Consider the following 26,508-nt stretch of genomic DNA (forward strand, 5'->3'; position numbering starts at 1 on the left):
ATAAACATTCACTCTAATGACTATTGTAAACACAACGAGAGTTCTATTATCAATTGCCGTAAATTTGAACTGATCATTACAACAATTCGATGTAAAAAATAGATTTCTCAATGAAATTTGAAATAAGAAGTTCATACGGACTCTTATCCAAGCTTTACGAAAAATTTTGGATAAAATGTGTGCAGGCTAAAGAAGTTGTTATATGGACTCAAACAATTAACTAGGGCATTGTTTGATAAAATTCATTCAATCCGTAAAGAAACAAGGTTACACTCAGGAGCAAATTGATCACATTTTATTCATGAAATTTTCACTCAAATGGAAGATGACTTACTCTAAGTAGAAAGGTTAAATCAAGTTCTAGCTTCTGAATTTGATATTAAGGACTTGGGGTCATAAAGTTACTTTCTTGGAATGGAATTGCACGTTCCAAAAAGGGCATTGTTGTCTTACAACGAAAGCATATTCTTGATCCCCTAAAAGAAACATGTATGAATGGCTATAAACCGGTTGATACTTTTGTAGAATACAACTTGAAGATAGGAGAAAGTCACAAAGGAACGCATTTGATACAAAGCGATATCAAATTTTAGCAGGCAAACTGATATATTGTCACATACTCGACCAAACATCGCCTTTGTAGTCTATTTGGTGAGTCAATTCATGCACTGCCTATACGAAGAGCATATAAATCTTTAAACTATTTACAAGATTCTAAGGTACATAAAGCGCATTTTGGGAAAAAGATTATTGTTCAAGAAAAATTAACAATAGGGAAATGAAGTTTACACTAATATCGATTGGGTCAGATCAATCACTAATAGAAGATCTGCCTTCGAATATTGTACATTTGTATGGGTAACCTGATTACTTGGAAAAGCAAGAAATAAAGTGTGGTAGCACGAACAACATTCAAGCAGAGCTCAAAGCTATCGCACATGGAATTTGCAAGATGTTGTGGTTGAAACGTGACGTAGAACTAAGAAGGCCTAGTACCTTTCATATGAAACTATACTATGACAATAAAGCATCCATCAGTATTGCACACATTCCAATAAAACGTGATAAAATAAAGCATGTCAAGATTGATAGGCATTTTCATAAAGGAGAAACTTGAGATTAGTGCAATATGATTGTCATTTGTTCCTTGTAACACAACAGATGGCAAACATCCAAACCAAAGGACTTCTAAGGCCTAATTTCAAGTTTCCTGTTAATAAAATATTTATACACCAATCTAAGGGAAAGTATTAAAAATTTAGAAGTTAGGAAACAAAATCAAATTCCTAAATTTCATGAATAAGATCTAATTGTTATCTTTTTTTTAATTTTTTTATTTGTTTGAGTCTATTTATCTGTAGTTTATTATTTCTAAAAATCTTTAAAAAAAAATTTGAATTCTGATTCTCAAAAGTTCATCCTTTACTAGATTAAAATTTTAATTTAAAGAAAATTAATGACTACAATGCAAATTATTACCCGTGTATAATTTACAAGTATAAAAAGGTTCAACATTACAAACTGTAAGGTCCAAACATTGAGCATAATGATGGTTAAAAAAAATAATTCAAAATCTCCTTTTTCAAATTAATAAAAAAAAAATGCATGACTCTCCACCCAAAAATCAAGCAACCAAGACAAATAAAAAACATCCATATATTGCTTAATTTGAACATAATATTCCTAAGACACAACATATATCGCCTTTATAAATGTATAACACGACGAAATTACTACATGGAAAATAATCCTGCAGTTTTGAAAAAAAAGGTAAAACAATTGCCCCAACAATCCATTAATTCACAATATGGCTACAAATAATATAGTTTAACACATATTTGTAGGGTCTTAACAGACCCCTGTCCTCTTACTTTCGACGTACCGCTTCCAACGTCTGGTTACCTCTGCATGAATCTCTCCCTCAGTCTTTTTTGCAGCTGTCCCACCTGCATAACCATGGGAAGCTCCAATGGCCGTACGACTTCGAAGCGAGTCTAGTTCCTTCACAACCTCCTCAATATGTGAGACAAGTCTCTCGGCCAGGCTGCGACCGAAGTCCTCCCTAACAACCACACGGAGTACAGCAACATGTTGGGCATCTGCAGGCATTGTATAAGCTGGAACGATCCACCCGAACTTCCTCAAACTCTCAGATATCTGGAACACACTGTATTTACTGCTGTTTTTGAGAGCAAAAGCCACAAGGGGAACACCCACATCTTTGGACACAACGTCGAATCGTCCTGTTTTCTCTATCCCTTCCCTGAGAACTCTTGTATTCTCTATGCAGTTTTCAATGATATTCTTGTATCCCTTTTATGAAAAAATAATTAGAACTTAGATGTAGATAACCATCCATCACTAAAGATCACAAAGAAAAAGCTTTTCTCAACAAAAATTAGTTAATTGTGTAAACCATCTGCACAGTCTTTTGGAACATTTGATTTCAATTAATATTTAGTGAGCACAATTCACTACATATCCGTTTAGAAAAATTAAGGACATCGATCGAACCACTGTGTTCATGTTTTGTCTATTGAAGAGAGGCAGAATCAACATGGTCCTCAAAATCTTCATCATTCAACATTTTATGAGTTTCACATGTCCACAGATATATAAGCTTTAAAACTTCCTAAGGATAAAAAAGTGTTTAACTAATCACTAAGCTACTAGGAAAATGGTTATGAAAACTAACCGTTCGATTAAACGTTTTTACTTACTTTACCCTTTCCACACCTATGATAGTTTGTTCCAAAATTTTAGCTGAATTACCTCAAAGCCAAGCCGAATAAGCTGATAATATTGAGCTATAATTTGACTAGAGCCTGCCACAAGGATGAAGGAGAAAAGAAGCATCAGTGCCTATACAGCAAATCTTTACATATTTGTCTCAAAGTAGCTAAAAGAACAATTGTAAATGGAAGACACCAACTCTTAACAGTAATTAATTCTAAAACAGACTGTTAACTGAAATTGTTTAACCAACACACAGTTGGATAGGGCATATCCAGGCATTTTGCTGACCTCAACATTATTCTGACAGTATGCACGTTACAACAAAATTTTGCTATTTTATATCTTTGAGAACTGATATGGAGTTATAGCAATATATTCAAATGTTGCCTAGAAAAGAAAAAAAAAATGAAAAAATCATTAACAAATCCAATCAAACTTTATCGCAATGTTTTTTATTGCACACAAAGTTTCTAATAGCCAAAGTAGAGACATAATTACACTAAAGTTGAATTGGTGAAATTATGAATGTGGATTCCAATGCCCACTACACTTGTAGAATCTGTCTATAACTACCATCAGGAAACAATTTTTTGTGCTTCAATTGCAAGCTACAAACAAAATGAGCCAATAAAGAATAAAAAAAAGGTTGACAATGAAATGACAAATTACTGTGGAAACTTTCATGAGTATCGTGTCTTTTAGCTCAATAAATTATGAAGTCCTAACAGAAACAAATTGCTTAATGAAAACAATGCCTTTGCAGCAAATCTTACCACAAAAGCAAATTCAAGATATACAATCTGTGGAACTTGTGCAACATCAATAGATAAAATAAGACCTAGGTGTATTCTACTAAATGTCTGTTTCACTTCAAAAGCTATTCTGAAGATTCCCTTCCCCCCGCCCCACCTCCCCCTCCCCCCCCCCCCCCCCCCCAAAAAAAACCTCCTCCAGGGTCCATTTGTTTCAATACCGTGGTACGTCCTGCTTTCTGTGAAAACGTCCTGCTTTCTGTGAACTTTTTAGAGTTCACATGCAATGAATCTATCTATGAGATGAATTAAATTTGATCAAGTTTCAGTCTTTGAACAAACAAGATTTCAGGGATCAATGTTGTAAAGGACTGATCTCTATATTAGAAAAACAAAATTATGTGTTACTGCACTAAAATCAATTCCAAACTCACTGTTCATAGAGTTAGGCCGAAGCATTAATTCACACACAAATGCCCATGTCACCGACAAGGATAAATGAATACATATGTTAATAAATGCATGAATATATATATGTCACCCACAAGGATAAATGAATACATATGTTAATAAATGTATGAATATATATATATATATATATTACCTTTAGAGAAGTTCAAGGTGAAAGTGGGCTGATCAGATCCAAGGTAGTTGATGTGAAAGACGAGATCATCAGGCAAATCCTCCTTGGTTCTCCACACAACCCAACCTACACCAGCGTATACAAGGCCATACTTGTGCCCACTGACATTAATGCTTTTTACTAATGGTAGGCGGAAATCCCACTCAAGATCTGGGTAAACAAAAGGAGCAATGAACCCCCCACTGGCAGCATCAACATGTATTGGGGTGTCCCAACCAGTCTTTTTATTCTTGTTGGTGAGAAGTTCATTAAGGAGCTTGACATTCTCAAACTCCCCAGTCAAGGTAGATCCCAGAATGGCTGCAACGCATATGGTATTCTCGTCAACCAAATCAACTGCTTTCACAGGGTCCATCACATAATATCCCTCGTTCAGTTTCACCTCCTTCAGCTCTACCTCGAAGTACCTAGCAAATTTCTCCCAGCAAACCTGGGTAGCACATTTCAACAATATTTTACATCATTTCACAAACTGACCTAATTAATTAATGGTTCAGGCAAAATTTTTAACTTCTTGTAGAAACATCAAAATTATGAAAAAGGGCATGCTCAGACACTCATTATACTCTAATGATGCTTCAAACGCAAGTAACCACCAAATTATATTCGAACTATGCTTCAGTGATCCCAATCAATCGTACTATTGATAACCTATAGACTCCTTATATTTAGTATTTTCATTTCATTTCCCATTAAATAAACTCATGTTTTCCCTATACAAATCCTTATGCTTTTTTTTATTAAGAAGTACTTCAAGTCTATCATTAGAGAAGCAACAAATTTAGTGCAAGACACTTAATTCAAGTATCCTCAATTGTAAATATTATGCAAAAACTTACTTGCACGTTTGCTCCTGTGACTATGTTGGGCTTATCGTAGGGTTTCCCCTGTGATTTTCTCTTTTGCTGCCACTTTCTTTTAAAAGCTAATCCTGCCAGCATTATTGCCTCAGAGGAACCAACAGTCCCGACACCAACTGCTTTCTCACCATCCCCAATTGGAGCATGATATAAGTTTGCAATCATGTTTACACATCGATTCTGTAGGACCAAAGCAACTATTGATTCAATGATATGATAGTAAGCCCAGTTCAAAATTTTTCTCATCAAAAACAAAGTCAATTAGATGTCAAATGATCTTATAAACAATGAAGGACGAGGATAAAAAGTCTTCTAGGAATTCATATATATCACCCACCGTTTTGAAGGAAGCTGTTTCTTTCTTACTAGATATTTTTATTCAACCATGGAAACTATTTAATAAGTAACCATAACTCTCCCCGGGGCAACCCCAAATTAGCACAATTTAGCTCAAAGGAGCAACATTTTTTCCTTGATGATGTAAGAGAAGAGTATTGTAATTTGAATGAAAGATATCTACCCAATCCCCCACCCAAAAACCACCTATATAAAACCAATGTGGCTACAGACAGCACTCATAGAGATAGCTGTGAGAGATTAGGAGAAAAGATGAAAAAGATGGCTATTCTTAAAGTACAAATTTTTAGAAAGGGATCAACCATGAAAAGATAAACACTTAATTTGTTCCCAGTCAATTAAAATCAATCGTGATTTATGTTCGATTTGAATTCATTTTAAGTCGTTTAAGTCGTGATTTGATTTAACCATTCGAGCCTATTATGTGGGTTATTCGGGTCTAAAAGCTGGAAGTAGGTCATTTGGGCTTGAAGGCCTACTGGCTAATTGACAAGAGCTCAATTCAAAATCATTTTTTTTTTCAATTAAAAATTAACCCAAAAAAAGAAAGAATCTACAGGTTGGTGCCTTACACGGCACCACCTAGGCCGAGCTACCTTGCACCTCTACACTCGCACCCACGAGCCCATCTATTCTATCCTGTCACCAGCTTCACCCTAGCGCCACTCGACTGCCACTCAGCTGCCGCCAATCCACCCGCCATTCTCTCCTCACAGTACTTCCAATGATCCTGCAGCATAATAAAACCTTAGACACAAATCTCCAGAGGGGGAGGAGGCTGATTTGAACACGGAAAAACTTTGCCAAAAATTTCTCATTCTACCCAGCCCCATGATGACCCATCACAGACCCCTCTCCATCCAATGCCAAAGCCACCATTGGCAAGCAGCTAGCCGAGACCCCTCTCTCGTTTCCCAGCAAACCGTCCATTTCCCACGATTCATCACCATTGCAACCCACCACCATAATCCTCATTTTTAACCTCATTTGTACAACCTGAAACCAAAACCACCCACTATGACCATCAACCACTAGGAACCTTTTTTTTTTTTTTACAAAGGAATACTCTGCCAAACACCAAACACCGCCTACCTAAAACCTATGAATAACCAAAAATAAAAAATAACAACAAAAAAAATCACAAGATGGTCTTGGTCAAAGGCAGATTTAAGGTGTTCGAAAGGGTTTGAGGCCTGAGTTTTGGACGAGGAGAAGGCCTCGGTGAGGGAACAACATACTAAAATTTGGGGTCGTTTGCAGTAACGAAAATTGGTGCTTTATGGGGTTGAAGCCGCTGGCTTGGATCTCAGATCAAAGATCATAGGAGGCGATTTGTGAAAAACAGAGGTTGCGTTTGAGAAGAGGGGGTCGAGAGGAGTTTGAGGTGAAACTGTGGGAAAGAGAGAACGCCGGTCGACTGCGACCGGCGGCGCACAGTGGAAGCTCGCCAGATTCTGGAAAATCAAAGGGGGCTGCTGGGTTAAATTGAGAGAGCTCTGACTTTTGTTTTTAGATAAATGGTTTAACAGAGGGAAAAAAAAACTAACTTTACAACTTATTGTGGATACCAGCGACCCGACCCATTGCAGATCCAACCCATCAACCCATAACTCTGATCTGGCCCATGACCAGGGGAAGCCCAACCCCCATGGACGTATTTTGTGCTGTTGATTAGGACCTCACCATTTAATTGGTTTTGGGCTTAAGTGTTAAGCTTTAATTTGGGTATTTTTTTTATTTAGTTATGTTTTATATTGCTTTAATGCTTGTTAATATGAATTAGTGATTCAAAAGAAAACTATATATGAAAAATAAAAAACGTACAATTTTAAAATAAATTTATTTGTAGGTTATTAAGTTAGTGCAAGATTTTATTATGAAATTTTAATAATATTTTCGATGAGATTTTAAATAAATTCAAATAGTAATTTTTAAAAAATCTTTAAATGAGAATATGTTTTTAAAATATTATCAAAGTAATAAAATATTTAAAAATATATTCAATACAAAAAAAAAATTTACTTAGCATTTAAAAAAAATAAACTAAAAAAGATAAAAATTATAACAAAATAAAATATTTTTATATACATTAATTAATTAAAAATATGAGTCCCCAAAATGAGATTATGAGGTTATCCAAATAGTGAGATCTAAAAAACTTTAAATAAAAAAATTTTTTTAAATACTATCAGCATATTTGAATATTAAAATTTTTAATATAATAAAAATTTCTTTTTTCTTCAAATAAAAATAAAAAAATTAACAAGAAAAAAAAAATATTCAAGAAAAGGAAAAATAAAATATGAGTATCAATATATTATCATTTGCATTACATATATTTATTTTTTAAAAATAAACACGAGTATCTGAAGATAAGACTTTTAAGATATCCAAGTAGTGAGTTTTAAGAAATTTTTAAGTAAAAATTTCCTTTGAATATTATCAACGTATTAAAATATTTTTTGAAACTTTTCAATAATAAGGTTTTAGTTTATTTTTTTCAAATAAAATCATAAAAAAACCAAAATTATGATGAATAAAATAAGCTAAGAAAATTATTTTTAAATACTAAGAGTAAAACCACATTCGTCAAAATTAAAAGAGTAATACAAGATTAATTGATATCGTTTATAAAACAAACGTTGTATGGATACTAATCATTTTTCACACGTAATTATACTTTTGAATTTATGTCTGATTTCAAAAATCAAAATTATTTTTTGATAAATTTTGAAATTTTAATAAAAAATTAAATTTTTAAAGAATCAATTACACTTAATAAAAAATATTGATGATGACTTAATATATTTTTAAACTCATCTGGTGGCTTAAAACTATTACGACAAATAAATTATGTCAGTAAGATGAAAAAGACTTCAATATTTCAATTGCCCACAAAAAGAAAAAGACAAAAACAAAAGACGACTTCCATTTAAAGTGGCTATAAATCCCACATTAATTAAATTAGGAATAACTTGAGCATTTAAATATAATGCTCTTCACAAATTGCCACTTGGTTTTTAGATTGAATGCAAGTCCTAAAATTTAAAGTATGTCCCACTATAAAGTTTTTTATTTTTTTTGGTATTTGAAGAACCATAATTAATGGAACTAAAAGCTCAGTTCTACCAACAGAATATGTAGTTCACGGTCAGCAAATGTTTAAAACTTCAAAAACTTAGTAAACAAATTTACATTAGCCTAGATATCAATTATAAGTGTCAGTTATATATTCGTGTCCTCATTTTCCTTTCTATATAAAGATTTCGAAAGCATCATCAGTCTACAATGGCTTTTATATTTAGGATTCAATTGACTAGGTTTCAGCTCTTAGAATTTTGATAGAACTTTGACCCATATTTCTTATTTTATTCAAAGAAACTACAAAAGGAACAAAAATTGTCAATCGTTTCACTGTTGTTTAAAGTTTTTTTTAGGGAAAATAACTCCGAATGGAATTAGCATTGTTCTTTGATTCTATTTTCCTTTTCTTCTCTTCCAGCCGTTATGAAAACAACTAAAGCCCAACCAAAACCAATCATTCTAAAAGAGCATATTCCTCACTATTTCTCTTGACTAGGTTTAGAGCCTACACTTGTGTTGGTAGTGTTATGACTTTTACAATTTTCAATACAACAATCATAAATTTCACTTTCAAAGACAACATCTAGTAGCAGCCTATCACAAACGGCTATGTTTTAGTGCTACAATCTCCCTGTCACAGGAATCTGCATTTCTAAGACACGGTCGTATCAGCTCAATTACTTATCTTTTGAATAAGCAGACAAGGGATGAGTTGAAATCAATTACTGTACCATTTTCTATACCTTAAGCTTTAACAGTAACCCTTTTTTTTTTTTTTTTTTAATTTTCATAGCCAAACAAGAAAGATACCTGGAGTTCAGTGGTAACAGGGTATTCGTCCATGTCAACATAGTTCTTGTTTATTGAAGCCATCATGAGTTTATCACACTCAGGCTCCATCCATGTGGTCACGAATGATGCCAAGTTCAACCTTGGATTTCCATCAAGCATCAATTCATCATTTATTACTTGATATGCTGCTTCCTTGGGCATTGAATTTTTTGGTATCTTGAACCTGCATCCATCCATGGCATCAAAATTATACTACATTGCCTTTGGATAAAAAACCACCTTTACCATCAATAACTCATGTTGAAGAAAAAAAAAAGTTAAAAATACTACCTCAATAATCTCAAATTCATTGTCCTTATTTAATTTTCAAAAATTTTTAAAAAATTTTTAAACTTCAGTGTATTTTATAATAAATTTTATTTTTTAAATTTTATAACGTGATTTTAAATGTCCAAAAGTAAAATATATATATTAAAAAGTTTTGAAATAAAAAAAAAATATTAGATGTTAAAGAACAAAGATAACATAATTTTGGATCATTCAAATATGAAATAATATATAGACAAAATGAGACAATAGAAAAGAATGTATTTAAAATATAAAAAATTGTTTTCCACTCACAAGTTACATTATTCTTTCTGTCTCTCTGTCTCTCTGTTAAAATAATATTATCTTATTGTTAAATATTAAATTTTTTATGATTTTATATTTAAATTAAATTTTTTTATTTATTATCAATCAATTTTAAGTTAAATATTTAACATGATATAAAAATTTATATTTTCTTACTTTTCATGTTATTTTTTATCCAAGTTTATCAAGTTATAAACTTTTTTATCTACCTACACATAATAAGATTTATTAAAATAATATTATCTCAAATATATTAAATATAAGTTTACTATAATTTTATATTCATATTAGATTTCTTCACCTATTATTATTTGATTTTAGGTTATGCTAAACATTCTCGATTCATTTAAGCAAAAAAATGTTTAAAAAAAAAAAAAAACGTAGGAGAAGAGAGATGAAGAAGCAGGAAAATAGAAGTCAACAAAGCAAAGACAAATAGGGAGTGATACCACTTTCTTCTTTCAAAACTCCAAAAATATATAAGCGAGTACATTACTCCTCTTATTTTATTTTGATAATTTGTGATACGGTACTTGTTTATTATTCAGAAATTTTTAAATTGACGAAGTCAGAGACAGATCCTAATACAAGCTAGAGAGGGCTTCCCAAATTTTAGAATCCCCAAGCAACACTAGGCATCTGTTAATAAAATAAATCTAGAAGCTCTTGCTCGCCATGCGAATGTTTTATACTCGATTGGCTTAATTAAACTACCCAATGATGTTCAGCTAAAAATTGCTTTGAATTCCAAGCGGTATACGTGCGGGAGGACCAACAAAACAGGTCTTTTAAAGGTTTTTCCTGGACAGTTAGAACTTGATAATTCGTGAATGTGCGTTATATAAAATATTTATTTATTTATTTATTTATTTATTTGTGTCTTATTTTAAGTAAAATAAGTAAATATTTTAAATGCATTATTTAATCTTATGTTATTTAATTTAATTAAATATATTATTTTCATACTTTCATTTATTTCTTTTTGAAATTATAAATAATAATATGAAATAAAATATTTTTAATAAAATATATATTATATTGAAATAACATATTATATAAAATTAAAATCAATTTTAACATTTATATTATAAATAATTAATATTTAATGTTTGTAGATACACTTAAAAAAACAAAAGCCCAAATTTTTTTGGAATCGAAAACCAAAAGAGCAATAATAGATAAAGAAATTACATGATACACTTTTTTTAATTCTATAAAAAAGGTTAAAATGATCACATATATTTCATTTTTGTTCAAATTAATTTTTTTTAATTTTTTAAATATCATCATTTTAACTTTACTTGTAAAATTAAAAAATCCCAATGTTAATAAATTTTGATAATTTCTCTAACAAATAATAGTACTACAAAATATAACATATTTAATTCTTATAAGATGGCTTTGAGATAATAACGAATTGACAGCTTAATTGAAAGAAAATAGGTGATGTGACAAAAATTAACAGCTTTGATATAAACAAGTTAAGTTTAATGGTAAGTATATTGCTTTTGTGTTCTATACTATACATAAAGAAGAATGTCTTTGTATTTTCTTTTCTTTTTGAAATTTTGTGAAATAATTTTTTGAAAATTTTCTAATTCAAAAAATATTAGTTTGTCTTATCAAAATTTTAAAGTATTAAATGAATCAAGCATGTTGGGTATCATTTGCAACTTGATTGCAATGCTTTCCAATTATGAAAACTGCAAAAAAAGAAAAACTATTGTAAAGTGTCATCTTTATGTAGAAAAAAAGTAATTTTATATTTTCTTTAATTAGTATTAAAAACTTATTATGTATTTAGTATTATTGGTAATTGTTGTCACATGCTTAATGATATATCTATTTTTAAATAATATAATAACTGTATATTTTACAGATAAATAAAATTAATAAATATTAATGGAAATTTATATTAACATTTAAAGTTTGTTTCATATGCAAATTAATATAAAGTTTATTATTTTTAATGTTAATATAAAATAAAAATTATAAAGATAAAGAAATTTAATATAAAATTTAACTCTTTTTTATTTATCACATAAATTTATTTCTTTTTCCTTGTACATAAGATGGGCATAGTCCATGGGCCAAGGGGAAGAAGTCTTAGTTCAAACTCCGAATCTAATGTCTCTCTAAGAAATCCTTAGCCATTACATCAAAGAATTGAGGATAAATTTATATACTTTTTAAGATTAAAGAAATATTAAAACTTGGAAAATAAAATAATTAAATGCAAACTTTAATTTTTTTATTTATTATCAAACAAATCCACCTAAGGAAAGTCTTCTAGTGAAATTAAAATTCTTGTAAAATAGATATATCTTAATAATAATAATAAAAAAAAAAAACAATTACAATGGTAATTTAGAATAATATTAACAACAATGACCACATTTTGTCAATTCAAAATTTTCTCCACATATATATTTATATATATGTATAAAAGGAGGGATCTACTTGTACTAAAATAAATATCTTATTCTTTTTTATCCTTAAATCAAAATAGCTAAGTGCAAGTGTTATGAATATAATGATAAAAAAAGTGTGTAATATGTAAGTAGATTCCTTCTACATATATACATACATACATACATACATACATACATACATACATATATATATATTATATTGTACTTCCTTTGTTTCTTTTTCGTTCATTATTTTTTGTGATCTCTCAAAATTATATAATTTTTTAACACTAAATTCTTCATTTTTATTCTCTATAATTATTTTCATGATTTTTTTTAACTTTATATCATTAAAAACCATTAAATGTCAATTTTATAAAAATCAAAATTTAATTTTAAATACAATAAAATCAAAATATTATTTAAATTTAATGAAAGTCAAATAGGATAAACAATTATGGATGAAAGGAGTATATTTTAGTTTGTCCCACTTAGCAAGGTTCCTACATACTCTTGTATCACACCCTCATACTCTTCTCATATGTATAATAATCTCATAAATCATTGATAGAGTCTAAAAGTTTCATTCACGGATTAACACATATTCTTACAATCTAAATTAAAAAACAAAAGAATTATTGTAATAAAAAAATAAATGGCAATTTTTTAATCAATTTGTGGAATTTAAAAACTCCAATTCCACCAATAAAATATAAAATAATAATTCTCTTTATTTATATATATATATATATATATATATATATATTACTAGTTGCGCACCTTAATTACTAGATTTTTATTTTTTTACTTTTTCGTTAGGATAAAATGCATCATTAGTATTTTATTATAGTTGTGTTTTCAAAATGATCATTAAACTATTAAAAATTTTTAATTTTCGTTACTAAAATTTAAGTAAAAGTTTTTTGTCACTCAATCATTAGCTTATAACAACGTGCTGAAGTAGCATTGTCATATAAGCTTTCAGGTGCCATATGGCATTGCTATGTCTCTGACATGTCATGTCGCATTGCTAATGTAGCATCATATATTATGAAAAAAAGTAAAATTCGAAAATAAAAAAATAGGGATGAATTTCACTTTAGTCACTTAGCTTTTAAGAATCTCTACTTTAGTCATTCAAGTTTGAAAATTTTCAATTTGGTCATTAACAAATAAGTTTTCAAATTTTATAAAAAATAAAAAATAAAAAATTTATATTTTTATTGCACAAAATTTAATTATAATTTTATATTTTATTGTAATTTTACCATTTAAATTTCAATAATAGATGAATATTATCCAATTGCTAAAATTACTAAAATATCATCACTTCAGACCTTTGTTATTTAGTTTATCCAAATAAATTTAAATATTTCATATTTCATAATGTCAAGATTTTAATTACAATAAAAGTTCATAGTTTTAATTTCATGTAATAAAATATTAAAGGAAATATAAATAACAATTTTTTTTTTGTAATTAGCCTAGTAACACTATATATGAAATTTATTAATATTTTGATCACTAACATTTGTGAAATTTATTAATATTTTGATCTCCATTGTAAATACTCATTTTCATTGTAGATTTATAATAATTTAATCACTAACGTATACAAGATTTAATATAATAAATTGTTTTATCTATATTTCTTTTGATTTTTATTACATGAAATTAAAATTATGATCTTTCATTGAAATTAGAACATTTCCATTATGAAATATGAAATACTTGAATTTACTTGGAACGGTTGAATGACAAAGATTAGAAGTAACGCTATTTCAATAGTTTAATTCCATGTAATAAAATAAAATGCTTATTTATAAACCATTCATTTTTCAAATTAAAATGGTATAATTACAATAAAATAAAAATTTTTATATTTTAATTCCATGCAATAAAACTATCAAATGCATTTTTTATTTTTTATAAAATTTGAGGTCTTATTTGTTAGTAACCAAATTGTATTTTTTCAAAGTTGAGTGACCAAAAATATAAATTCTTAAAAAGTTGTCGAAATAAAGTTTTTTTATTTTTTTAATTTTCAATTTTTAATTTTTTTCAAAATTTATGATGTCATGTCAGCAGTGCCATATGACATGTGAGATGACATGGCATGCCATGTGGCATCTTATAACTAATCTGAAAATGCCACATCAACATGTTGTTAAAGTTAATGGCTAGATGACCAAAAAACCCTTACTCAAATTTTAATAACTAAATTTAAAATTTTAATAATTTAGTAATCATTTTAAAAACATCAGCATAATTGAATAATCAGTAATTTATTTTACCTTTTTTATTAATAGAATAAGGACACATTAAGCTGTGCCAAACCTATCAAACCCATGTCTTGAAAAGTTAGTCTCATTGACTTTGATATTTATTACTAGAGTTGAGCATTAATCAATTATAGTTTACTTATATATCAAAATCGACCAAAAGATAAGAGAGACAAGTAAAAAAAAAAAAAAAAAAGGTTTAATCTTATCCCTTGGATCTATTGTAATCAATAGTTAAAAAAATTATATAAAACTTAAAGAATTTCATACTGTATAAGTTAATCCCTCCTCTCAAAATTATATATAATATATAAATTCTATATCATATAAAATAATAAAAAAATAATTTTAATATGTACTATACATAATTTTAATATAAATAAATTTTATTCTCAACCCATAATAGTATTTTTACAAATTATATGTATTTTTTATATTTATTTATATTAAATTAAAATCTTACGTTGCTAAAGTACTTTATATAAAGAAAACACAATAATAATGCATAATACGTTAGGTTTGATTTTCTCATCATAGAGTTTAATTGGCAATTGTATAAATTTTGAAATTTGGTAATTCTAATTGGGTGGGGACAGAAATAAGAGTGTAATCGAGCTAAATCCAGTTGATACAGTGAAAAGTTTGAGTTAGACTTTAAATTTGGGGCCTAAAACTTGGCTTGAGCTCGATTGAGTTTCATTTTTTAGCTTAAACTCGACTTAAGATAAAAATCAAGCTATTTGAACTTGTTCGTATAGGTTTGTTTATCAAGTTTGACTTTAAACTTGATTATTTAAAAATTAGTTGGTATATAATATAAAATATACACAATCACATTGGTAAATTTCTAAATTAAAAATTAGTTAGAACTCCCAATCTAATAAATCAATACAAAGTTTAATGTAACAAAAGCTACAACCTACAGGGGAAAAAATTTCAAATGACTTTATTGGTGTTTTGAAAAATTTTTCAAAAAAAGGAAGAACTAATTAATGATTTGTTTTTTTCCTCAAAAACTTTGTGAAGTTTGAAGCATACAAAGTTTGATCATACCATGAAGCAAAAAAAATAATATCAGCAACAAACCTACCATGAGAATGAGGCTTGAGCCAAATGACTCAAAATCTCACAAAGAAAGGTAAAAGATCAATAAATATAGACAACATAAAAAAAGATTTTACAAGGAAAAAAACTTCTAATAAGGTATTTTTACAAACACATTTTGGACAAAACCAACCACACTATATCCAAATAAAAGACAAAGGCAACTTATACAATAACAACAAGCCCCCACAGAAACAAAACTATCATGTCATGCCATTGCATACACCATACACTTCCAACAAGTAATAAAAAAACATAAAGGTCAAAAGGAGGAATATAGGGTATTGGGCTCTCAGATAAGGTTGTTCTTATAGGATTTGGCTATTTTAATGGAACATTTGAAATAGGAGAGAAAGGAAAAAAGGTTTAGGGTTTTATTTAAAGACCAACTCTTGCAAGTATTAGTCAACGTTTGGTAGTTGAGGACAACAAGTAGTGGTTGTCTAAATTTTAGGGTTTTAGATTTGTGGATTGTAAATTTTATGGAGTTATCGTGTTATGGACCAAATGGAATTATTAGGCTATTTTTATATTTCTATTGGACTTTAATTTTTGAAATTGTAAAGCTTATTATAAGAGGTCTTTATTTAGTATTTTCGTTAGTTTACCTTGATAAGAGAGTCTGATAGCATCCGAGATTCTCGGCTTGCAGTTGTGAATATGATAAAGCATACAAATAGGTGTATGAAGGGAATTGTAAGCATTCTACTAAGAAAAAATCAAAAAAAATATTTCTCTTTTATTTTTCCCTTTTTTTTCCTTTGTTTTTCATTTTTTCTTTTTCCTCAATTATATATTCTTGCTCTCATTCTACTCTAGTTTCTATAATTGTAGTTTGATTTAATTAAGGCTCATAACAGTGGTATCAATGCCTTATTTCTGGCATTGTCAACAACCATGGTAGTAGAAGTTATGACTCATTGATAGACATAGTAAGGTGTGGCATATAAGTAGGATGAGCTATAGCAACTGGACATTAGTTTCCAACAATGAATCAAAAAAGTTTTAGGCTAAGCTAAAGAAGGATCTCAAGAAACTATTTCAGATGGCCTTTGATCCCATGTTTGGATTATTGAAGTTGAAGCCAACCAGAACAATGGAAGAGTTTTTTAAAGAATTTGAAGAATTTCTAGAATTTCTGAAAGTGGATGATCCAAAAGCTGGCAACCTCTTCATCAACAATTTGAAACCCAATTTATTTAAATCAGTAAGATTTTTGGGCTCAAAATCATTGGCACATGCTTTAAAAATAGCGAAACATTTAAAATTTTGGTTTTATGATATACCTAAAAAGCCCTCTGTATTGAAAGTTATCCTTATCATTCAAACTAGTGCCTAGTCTCAAATTAAACAACCCTTATTACTATTTCCATTACATAATGAAATAAAGCCAACCATAACATATTCATTAATTAAAAATGATTCAGAATATGTTTTGGTCACTTTTGATACTAATGAACTTTATAATGATTGTGTTGTTATGTGTAGCCTTGTTAATTTGGAAACTTCACACTCTTTCAAAATGGTTTTCCATCTATTTCAACATTATCGATAGGGAAGAGAAAGTGTTTTAGCAATGGATAGCACTATTTTTGAATCAATTATTGGGGTTGCTTTGGTATATGAAGAGTGTAATAAGCTTAAGTTTGGTGAATTATTTGGAAATAAGGTTAATAGGCATATTGAAGTTTGTGGGAAGCTTATAATGGCTTATCCAAGAGTGTTTGTGTTGAAGAATAAGTTGATTAAGATTCATGACCCTTATAGGTTTAGGCTTTTGGTAATGAAAAATGGCATTGGTTACTAAAGTTGATGATGTTGGGGATCCCTTTGGTAACTAATGTATTGATATAAAGAAGATGATGATAAAATTAGCCCTTGATAAGCACCTAGTGTTGCTTTGAGATAAAATTGATTATGTCTTTCGAGAAGCTATTCAAGAATGGCTCAAATATCTTAGGAAAAAAGTACCGATTGTTGCCTTTAAATGTAACATTCTAGAGACATAATTGGACTTTACTAATCCAATGAGTGGAAATAAAAATGAAAATATAAAGGTTTTTACAACATACCAAGGTAAAAAAATATGACAATGTGCATTAGTATAGCAAGCCTCAATCAAAGAAAAATGGTTGGAATTCCTCTATAGTCTAAAGTGTTATAGGTAAGGTAAAATTAAAGAATAAAAACATGGAACCAACTTTGAAAGCTCTCAAAGATAATCTTATGACCAAGAATATGGCTGAGGAGGTAGTTGAAAAACTTTATGAATTAAAAGCTGTAAGTCTTGAAAGGAAAAAGCTAAAGATCCCTTCAACACTATAAGCTGCAATGGAAGAAGCTCATGTCCTTATTTTAACTCCTAGGCGCTCTGTTAACATACTATGGGATGACTATGTTTCCATGGAATAGAGGGAGCCAAATGTTGTTGTAATTGCTAGTGTTAAGGGAGTTAGAAAATCAATAAATTTAGCCAAGGTCAGTTACTGCTTTTGTAATACAATGTTAATGTTTTTATAACTGTTTGTGATTCAGCTAGTCTGGAGGTCAAGTAACAACTTAGAAATCTGAAGATGAATTATGAACTACTGGTCTACATTGAAGAGTTTTTGTAGAAAAGAGCAACAGATGATGACCTTAGAAACTCAATTGTGATTATTGATAATGTTGAGGCTAATAATTATGATATATTTTGAATGAAAGTTGATTTTTTTGGATCCTATGCTAAACCGTCTTATGATTCACTTGTTATTACTTTCATTTTTTCTTTTGGTATCAATTTTGAGTTGACTCTAACATTACATCCTCAAATAGGCAAGTTATCATTTCCACTGTTCGCACGAAGGTTAGAATCAAGGTCGTTAGTGGTATTTCCTCTTCCTTTACCATTTTTAGCCTTAGAGATCAAAAAATGGTGAAAAGCAGGAAATTATTCTTAAATGTTACTATTGGTCTTTAGGTTAAAATCTAATTAATGGTCTTATAATTGAGTATTATTCTAACAATGTTTACAACATTGTACAAGATGTTGTCATCACTGTAGGATTAAAGCTGCAACTAATGTTATTTTTGGCTTTGCCTTGAGTGATAAAGCTAGAAGTATTACTAAGATGAATGGTGTGAGCCATAGAAATAAAGAGAGAATTTATGCTCATGATGCTATAAAAAATACTATTGTTAATATTTAAAAAGGTTTCACCATTGGTTTAGCAACCATGGTGTCTTTTGTCTTCTTTGGGGCACTATGTTTGGCTAAATTGATCATATGATTATTTGTACCATTAAAGAGTTGGAAAAGCACATTATTGCTGAAGTTGGAAAACTCCACCTTAAGTTTTATCTCAAGCATTTACAAAAAGATTTTAAAGGTGGAGGTTAAATCATTACAACTTATATTGTTGTTGTTTTAATATATGCTTGCCACAAAATAGTTGAAAAATTGTATACCTAACAATGCTAACAAATATTGAGCTTACTAGTTTTTTATCATCTTTTACTAGTCCCTTTATCATAAATGATCAATTTCCATCTCATGAAAAAGTTGTCATTATGGAAATTTTGAAGCTACACGTGTCTTTCTTACTCACCCCTGATGTCATTATTGTTGACAAGTTTACAGATAATGCTAATAACATGATGGTATCAAAAAGTGATACAAGAAAGGTTCTGTTGGAATTAAAAAACAAGTTTATGCAATTTATCCTTGAGGATAAAGATCATTTCTACGATGGAGATATTTTTATGGAGTAAATGAAATTATTGGGCTATTTTTATATTTCTTTTGGACTTTAATTCTTGAAATAGTAAAGCCTATAAAAGGCCTTTATTTAGTTGTTTTTGTTAGTTTACCTTGAGAGAAAAGAGAAAGTAGGTAGCTAATGGCATCCAATATTCTTGACTTGCAGCTATGAATTTGATAGAGCATACAAATGGGTGCATGAAGGGAATTGTAAGCATCCTACTAAGAAAAAAAATCATAAAATATTTCTCTCTTATTTCTTCTCTTTTCTTCTCTTTGTTTTTCTTCTTTTCCTTTTTCTCAGTTATATGTTCTTACTCTCATTCTACTCCAGTTTCTATAATTGTAGTTTGATTTAGTTTCAGCTCATAATTTATCGATGGTCTGATATGCTTCGACTTTGATTTAAAAGAATAAAGAATAAGGAAAAAAACAGTTGCTCGGAACAAGAGAGAAATGAAGTAAATGTGTTAAAGATTATCATTCAAAATACATATGTTGAAGATTAAGAGATTTGGATTTTTTACATTTATATATATTGAGGGTAAAATCATAAATTATTAATAAAATATTTAAAATATATATTAAAAATAAAAAGGCTCGATAACTCTCATGAGTCATTTGAATTAAATATTAGAATACTCAAAATAGAATTGGTTGATAACTCGAGTTGCTCAAATTTAAACTCAACTTAACAATATCTACGTCGAATTCAAATTTTTTTCAAGTTAATCTCAAATAGCTTACAAGTACAACTATCTCATTTACACCCTCGGATGAGAATAATGTTAAATCTATCGAGTTTAACCTTTCTTTTATAACAATTGTCAATTTCCTTGTATTAATAAGAATGTTGATTTCTTAGCTCCTAATATTGCAAAATAGAGTATTAAAAAAATCTTATTATATAAATTAAGTATATAAAATTTGAAAATGTTTTAATATATTTTTCAAGTACATATTTTTATTAAAAAAATTTTGACAAAATTTTTATCGTTAAATAAATATTAATGAAATTTGAATTATAAAATATATTTTTAATAATTTTTTACATATTATTATTTTTTCATGAGACTCTATTAATCTATTTATTTGAATTTTTTATTAACATTTTTATTGAATAGATTTTACTAAAAACTATCAATTTTTTTAAAAAATTTTATTTAAATTTTACCCATATACAAATTTAAGTGATTTATTTTAAGAGTAAAAAAATTAAACCTAAAATATCCAAATCTAATAACATGCTCAAAAGTCAAAATGACTCATTGGAACTTAAACCCATCCCACCAATTGCCACTTTTTTTTTTTAATCTTGTATTTCAACTCAAAAAAGTGAAGAGAGAAAATAAGATCATTGACAGCAGCTAACTACAAAGGCTTGGCTCATTGGCGATTGACGGATCTAGCGTCTTAAGGATAATTCCAACCACTATCAGGTCAGATTCGACTTGATAGATCAATAAACCTATGCCAACCGAGAGGGCATACAGCTAGATGAGGCTCAAAAAAGGTTTCATGGGCCAGATCCTGTCATGCCACTAGCAAATCCAGCTACGCAGTCAAATAATGTCTCTGCTGTACCGGGTAAATTTAGTTGGACATTATCACTGTTTTTTTGGTGAAAAAGAAAATCTAATATTGCAAATAAAGGTGAATAAGTAATTATGATCCTATATTCACAATTTAAAAATTTTATTTCCTTTAAATAAATAAAATCTTCTGTTATTGTATACCACTTAGAACATAAATATTAAATTTTCCATTATTTATAAAAAAATCTCCAAATAACAAAATTCTCAGCCTATAAATAAATAAGATATTCTATTGCTGACATATATTTTTAAAAGTTCATTTTTTATATATTGATAATGTAATTTTTTTAATTTTATAAACAAAATTAAAAAATTTGTTATATATATTTTAATTAATTTTAATTTTTTAATGTATTTAAAAGAGGCTTATGATTCTGCATAGAAAAAGGAGGTTTAGGGTTTTATTTACAGGTTGGTTCTTGTATAGATTAACTGACATTTGGTGGTTGAGAACGATGACTACAGGAAGCTAAGGTATTTTTGGCTAAGACAGGCAACGGTTGTTTAGATTGTAGGGTTTTAGATTCATGGACTTTTTAATTTAGGAAGCTATCAAGAGAAAGGGGAAGCAAATATGTTAAAGATTAGGAATTTTGCATTATTTATTTATTTATATATGTTGGAGGTAAAATCCTAAATTATTAATTAAAAATAAAAAAATTTAATAAAATTCGTAAACTATTTAAATTAGACATCAAGATATCTAAACTTGTTTGATAGTGATTAAGCTGGATTTAATTTTTTTTAAGTTAAATTTAAATAATTTACGAGTACAACTAATTTATTTATATTATTGGGTTAGCCTTTCTTTGTAACATAGGAATTCTAATGTCTTAGCTTATTATGAACAAGATAAATTGATAGAAAATTTTTGTTACATAAATTAAGTATTCAAAATTTTAAAAAATTTTAATATATTTTTCAAATACATATTTTTACTAAAAAAAATTGATAGAAATTTTTTTGTGAATAAGTATTAATTAAATTTGAATTATAAAAAATATTTTAATAATTTTTTCTATATATTATTAAATTTTTATTAAACTCTATTGATTTATTTGTTTGAATTTTTTATCAACGTTTTTATTGGATCAATTTTAATAAATAATTGATAAATTTTGCCTAAAACTTTTCATTCAAATTTTGCTCATGACACAAATTTAAGTGATTTATTTTAAGAATAAAAAAGTAAATCCAAAATGATCAGATATAATAACATGTTTGAAAATTGGAACGACTCATTCAAGCTTAAACCCATCCCACCAATTGCAACCTTTTCTTTTCCCTTTTTTTTTTTTTTTTTTTGCATTATATCTCAACCAAGAAAAGTGAAAAGAAAAAAAGGGAAGGATCTTTCACAACAGTCAACTACAATAGTTTAGGTCATTGGCGATGGCTGGATCTAGCATGTTAAGGACAATGCCAACCACAATCGGGCAGGATACGGCTTGATGCATCAGTGAATCTATACCAACCGTTACTGCATCCAGAAGATGAGGCCAAAAACGACTTTTGTAGTTCAAATGTGGTCATTCTACTAGCAAATTTGACCACGCCATCCGGTTATGTCTCTATTTTACTGGATAAAACCATTTGGATCTCATCTTTTTTTTTTCTTTTTTTTTTTTTTGTGAAAAGAAAGATCTAAAAATGTGTTTGGTAATTGAAAATAAAAATAAATTCTTAAAAAATAAAATTGAAAATGAATAAAAATATGAAATTAAAAAAATTTTTTTTAATTGTGAAAATAAAAGATTTACATTACTTTTGTTCGAATGTTTTACAAGTTACTATATTTAAATATTTTTAATATTATTAATTAATAAATATATATTATATTTATAATTAGATGATATTAATAATAATATTATAAATATTTTATTTATTTATTTATTAATTTTAAAAAATCATTATTATTTTTTTTACCAAATACATTTTGTAAAAAAATAAAAAATAAAAAATATTTTTTTAAAAATGAAAATAAAAATAAAAAATATTTTCTCAAACTAAATGGAGCCTAATATTGCAAATAAAGTTGAACAAGTAATTGTGATCTTTTATTCACAATTTAAACTTTTTATTTCTTTAAATAAATAAAATCTTTTGTATTTTCCCAAAAAATAAATTCTTTTGTTATTATATATGACTTAGTACATAAATATTTATTTTTCCATTATTATTCATAAAAAAAATCCCCAAGTTACATAATTCTCGGCATTATAATGTACTAGATTTTAGCAATGTACATTAATATGATATTTTATTGAATAGGTATATTTTTGAGTTCGTTTTTATATAATGATGATGTAATTATTTATTTTTATAAACAAAATTTAAAGATGGTTATATATTTTATTTTTAATTAATTTTAAAATTTTAATATATTTAAAAGATATGTATTACTTTACTAATAGTGTTTGTGAAATAAAAATTTGAATAAGATAATCTTTCTATTTTAATATATAACTAGAATTAGACTCCTGTTTTATTACATGACAATTTTTTATTTTTAAATTATATTTTAAATATGAGGGAAGTAAAATTTTTATACCTAAATTTAATGAATAACAACAAATAGACAAATATAAGTGTATTTATTTTTAATATAAATCATAACTTAATTATATGTAAATGTAGTTTTCTTATTAAATTAAGTTATTAAATAATATCTTTATTAATATAATACATATTTATAAATATAAAATAAATAAATAAATATATTATTTTATATATCCCGAAGAGGATCATGACACAGCATCTCAAACCTAATCTTGACTTAACCAAATTATTTAAAGAGTTAAAACTTAATTCAATCCTTATTTTGAAAAAAAAAGCATTGATTAGATTATAATGAATTAAAACGCATCGATATAGGTTGTTTTATCATTCTTAAATTTTTTTTTAAACAAAATTTATCTAATAAATAAATTTAAAAAAAAATAAAGAAAATGACAAAAAATTCAAATGGAATGCACATAAATTTATTAAATTAATGTATTAAATAATTTTTTATAAATATATATAAATATAGAATTAAATAAATAATAAAATATATATTTTTATATATACAAAGACTAAAACGCAACACTCAAAACCTTACACTAACCTAAGCTTGATTTAAAAAAAAAAAAAACTCAACTCAATTATCCTGAATTAAAAAAAAAAGTGCACCAAATGGATCAGAACGAACCGAAACTTATTAAATATGAGTTATTTTATCATATTTATCTCAATTAATTTTTTTATTAAAAAATTTATCTACTGCAAAGAAAATTAAAAAAGTTTTAAAAAATATAAAAAAAATATTTTAAGAACATTAAATTAAAAATTATATATAAAAAATATTTTAAATTATTTAACATTTAAATTAATAAATTATTAAAAATTATTAAATTATTTTTTTACTAAATAAATTTTTTGATAAATAATAAAAATAATAATATATCAAATAATATTTAAATAATATTTTTATTATATTAAATTAATTAAATTATTTTTTAATTTATGAATAAAATAAAAATAAAAAAGCGATAATTAAAAAAAAAAAAAGAGTAAAAAGGTTTAAAAAAAAGAAAAGAGAGAGAGAGAAGGCCAGTGACCAACTGGACCAAAAATGACCAGTAACGAACTGGCCCAAAACATGCTGAAACGTGCTAGGTAGTTGCATCCAACTGAACGCAACCTGTCGTGACACAACAATTGATAGCAATTGCGGCTCACTAAAGGCGCCGCTACTTCTAGATGCAACCTACGATGGTTTGGACCATTGGCAATGAATGCATTTATGACCTATTTATCTGGACAGTGAAATTAATTTTTACGAAATTAAAAATAGTGATAATAATAAAATTAATTATTTATATAATGAGATTAATTATTATAGTAGTAAGATTAAAATTAATAATTAAATATATGTATAGATAATAAAATAATGGTAGTAATGACATGAGAATAAAAAATAATTATTAAAAATTTTATTTTAAAAATATATTGATAAATTATTTTTATATATGTTTTAATATTCTTATACTATTTATTTATAATATAATAACATTTATTTATTATATTAAATTAATAAAATTATTTTAAAATTTTAAAATAAAAAATCAATAAAAAAAATGAAGGATTAAATGATACGAAAATCTCTTCAACTTTAAGAGTAGAAAAGGAAAAAAAATTATAGATAAAATTAAGATAAAAGGCGCGATGAAAATAGAACAATTTTAACCGAAGGTTTCATCTTCAGTAGACGACTGAAGGCTATCACACCGTAGAAATACCATCCAAACATTGCATCAGTGCGTTTGACACGACATTCCATACTAGGCAGAACTCAACTGAGGACAGAAAAACTATCAAGCCGAATATGGCTTGATGGAACGATGGATTTGTTCCAACCCACATGGCATATAGCTAGTTGAGGCTAAAAACAGCTTTTGTAGGCCAGATCTGGTCCTGCCACTGGCACATCTGGCCACGCAGTCGGATAATGTCTCTACTGTACTACATAAATCCCGTTGGACGTTTTCTCTATTTTTTTCTCTTTCTGAAAAAGCAACTAATACTGCAAATAAGGCTCGATAATTAAATTTGATCTTTTATTCACAGTTAAAATTTTTATTTCTTTTAAATAAATAAAATCTTTTGTTATTATATACACTTAGTACATAAATATTTATTTTTCCATTATTCATAATAAATTTCCAAATAACAAAATTCTCAATCTTTAAATAAATAAGATATTCTATTAGTGACGTGAAGTATATTTTTATGAGTTGTTTTTGATATATTAAAAATGTAATTTTTAAATTTATAAACAAAATTAAAAAATTATTTCATATTTTATTTTTAATTAATTTTTAATATTTTAATATACTTGAAAGATATGTGTTATTTTAGTAATTGTGTTTGTAAAATAAAAAATTCAATTAAAAATGAATGTGATAATTTCGCTATTTTATGCATAATACTACAGAAAAAGGAAACAGATTAGCACTTCAATAATGATAATATTTAAAAAAAAAAAATTTATTTTATCTCTCTGTCAGCTTCTATCTTCCTCATAGCATTCATTTCGGCTATTATTTTCTCTGTTTTAATGTTCTTGTAAATGTAATAACAAATTAATGATCAGTGTTTTAGTTGCAGAGAGAAGGAACAAGTTGGCAGCAAAGAAAAAGCAACCGTCAATGAGTTTAATTGGGACTATATAAGTATATATGTATGTATGTATGTACATAGCAAAGGATATGGAAAAGAAAGGCATTTATGTACGTTACCTGGGAAGGGGATCTCGGACATATCTGGAAGCAAAAGTACTGGGCTGAACCTGCTGCTCCGCTGCTGGATCGGTGGTTGAGATCACCATTTTCTTTTAATAATTTTTTCTCTGCCGTTTACCTTTTGAAATGAGATGCTTTTGTCTTTGGCCTTTTTATTAATATTAGTATGTGAAATAGGAGTGAAGTTTCAAGTTTGAGCAAAGAGTGCAAGGAAAGAAAAGAAAAGAGTAGAAGCTGC

At 27.6% G+C, this 26,508-nt stretch overlaps 1 protein-coding gene across 5 annotated transcripts; it reads right to left on the reverse strand.

Moving 5' to 3' along the window:
* Positions 1 to 1,640: 1,640 nt before the first annotated feature.
* Positions 1,641 to 26,508, reverse strand: LOC111311613 (glutamate decarboxylase-like). Of its 5 annotated transcripts, XM_022911144.2 has the most exons (6): positions 26,268 to 26,508; positions 9,243 to 9,447; positions 4,971 to 5,171; positions 4,093 to 4,561; positions 2,773 to 2,825; positions 1,641 to 2,313 (listed from the first exon to the last, which is right to left on the reverse strand). In XM_022911144.2, exons 1-6 carry the CDS (start codon positions 26,354 to 26,356, stop codon positions 1,849 to 1,851), a joined length of 1,482 nt encoding a protein of 493 aa, XP_022766879.2. In that variant the 5' UTR covers positions 26,357 to 26,508; the 3' UTR covers positions 1,641 to 1,848. The 5 variants fall into 5 exon arrangements, with proteins under 5 accessions (XP_022766879.2, XP_089622014.1, XP_089622016.1 ...); XM_089765888.1 differs by lacking the exons at positions 9,243 to 9,447; positions 26,268 to 26,508 and adding an exon at positions 5,945 to 6,875; XM_089765890.1 differs by lacking the exons at positions 9,243 to 9,447; positions 26,268 to 26,508 and adding an exon at positions 5,921 to 6,875.

This window comes from Durio zibethinus, chromosome 9, assembly GCF_047325235.1.
Source record: "Durio zibethinus cultivar Kanyao isolate XHJ-2024 chromosome 9, ASM4732523v1, whole genome shotgun sequence".
Classification (NCBI taxonomy): Eukaryota; Viridiplantae; Streptophyta; class Magnoliopsida; order Malvales; family Malvaceae; genus Durio; species Durio zibethinus.

What these genes read in the sequence shown, in the direction of transcription:
- LOC111311613 (XM_022911144.2), bottom strand. Translation starts at nt 26,356, where the DNA reads ATGGTGATCTCAACCACCGATCCAGCAGCGGAGCAGCAGGTTCAGCCC. An exon ending in GTCCGAGATCCCCTTCCCAG is followed by an intron (nt 9,448 to 26,267) that starts GTAACGTACATA and finishes GGATGGATGCAG; the next exon opens with GTTCAAGATACCAAAAAATT. An exon ending in TTATTCGGCTTGGCTTTGAG is followed by an intron (nt 2,314 to 2,772) that starts GTAATTCAGCTA and finishes TTTTCATAAAAG; the next exon opens with GGATACAAGAATATCATTGA.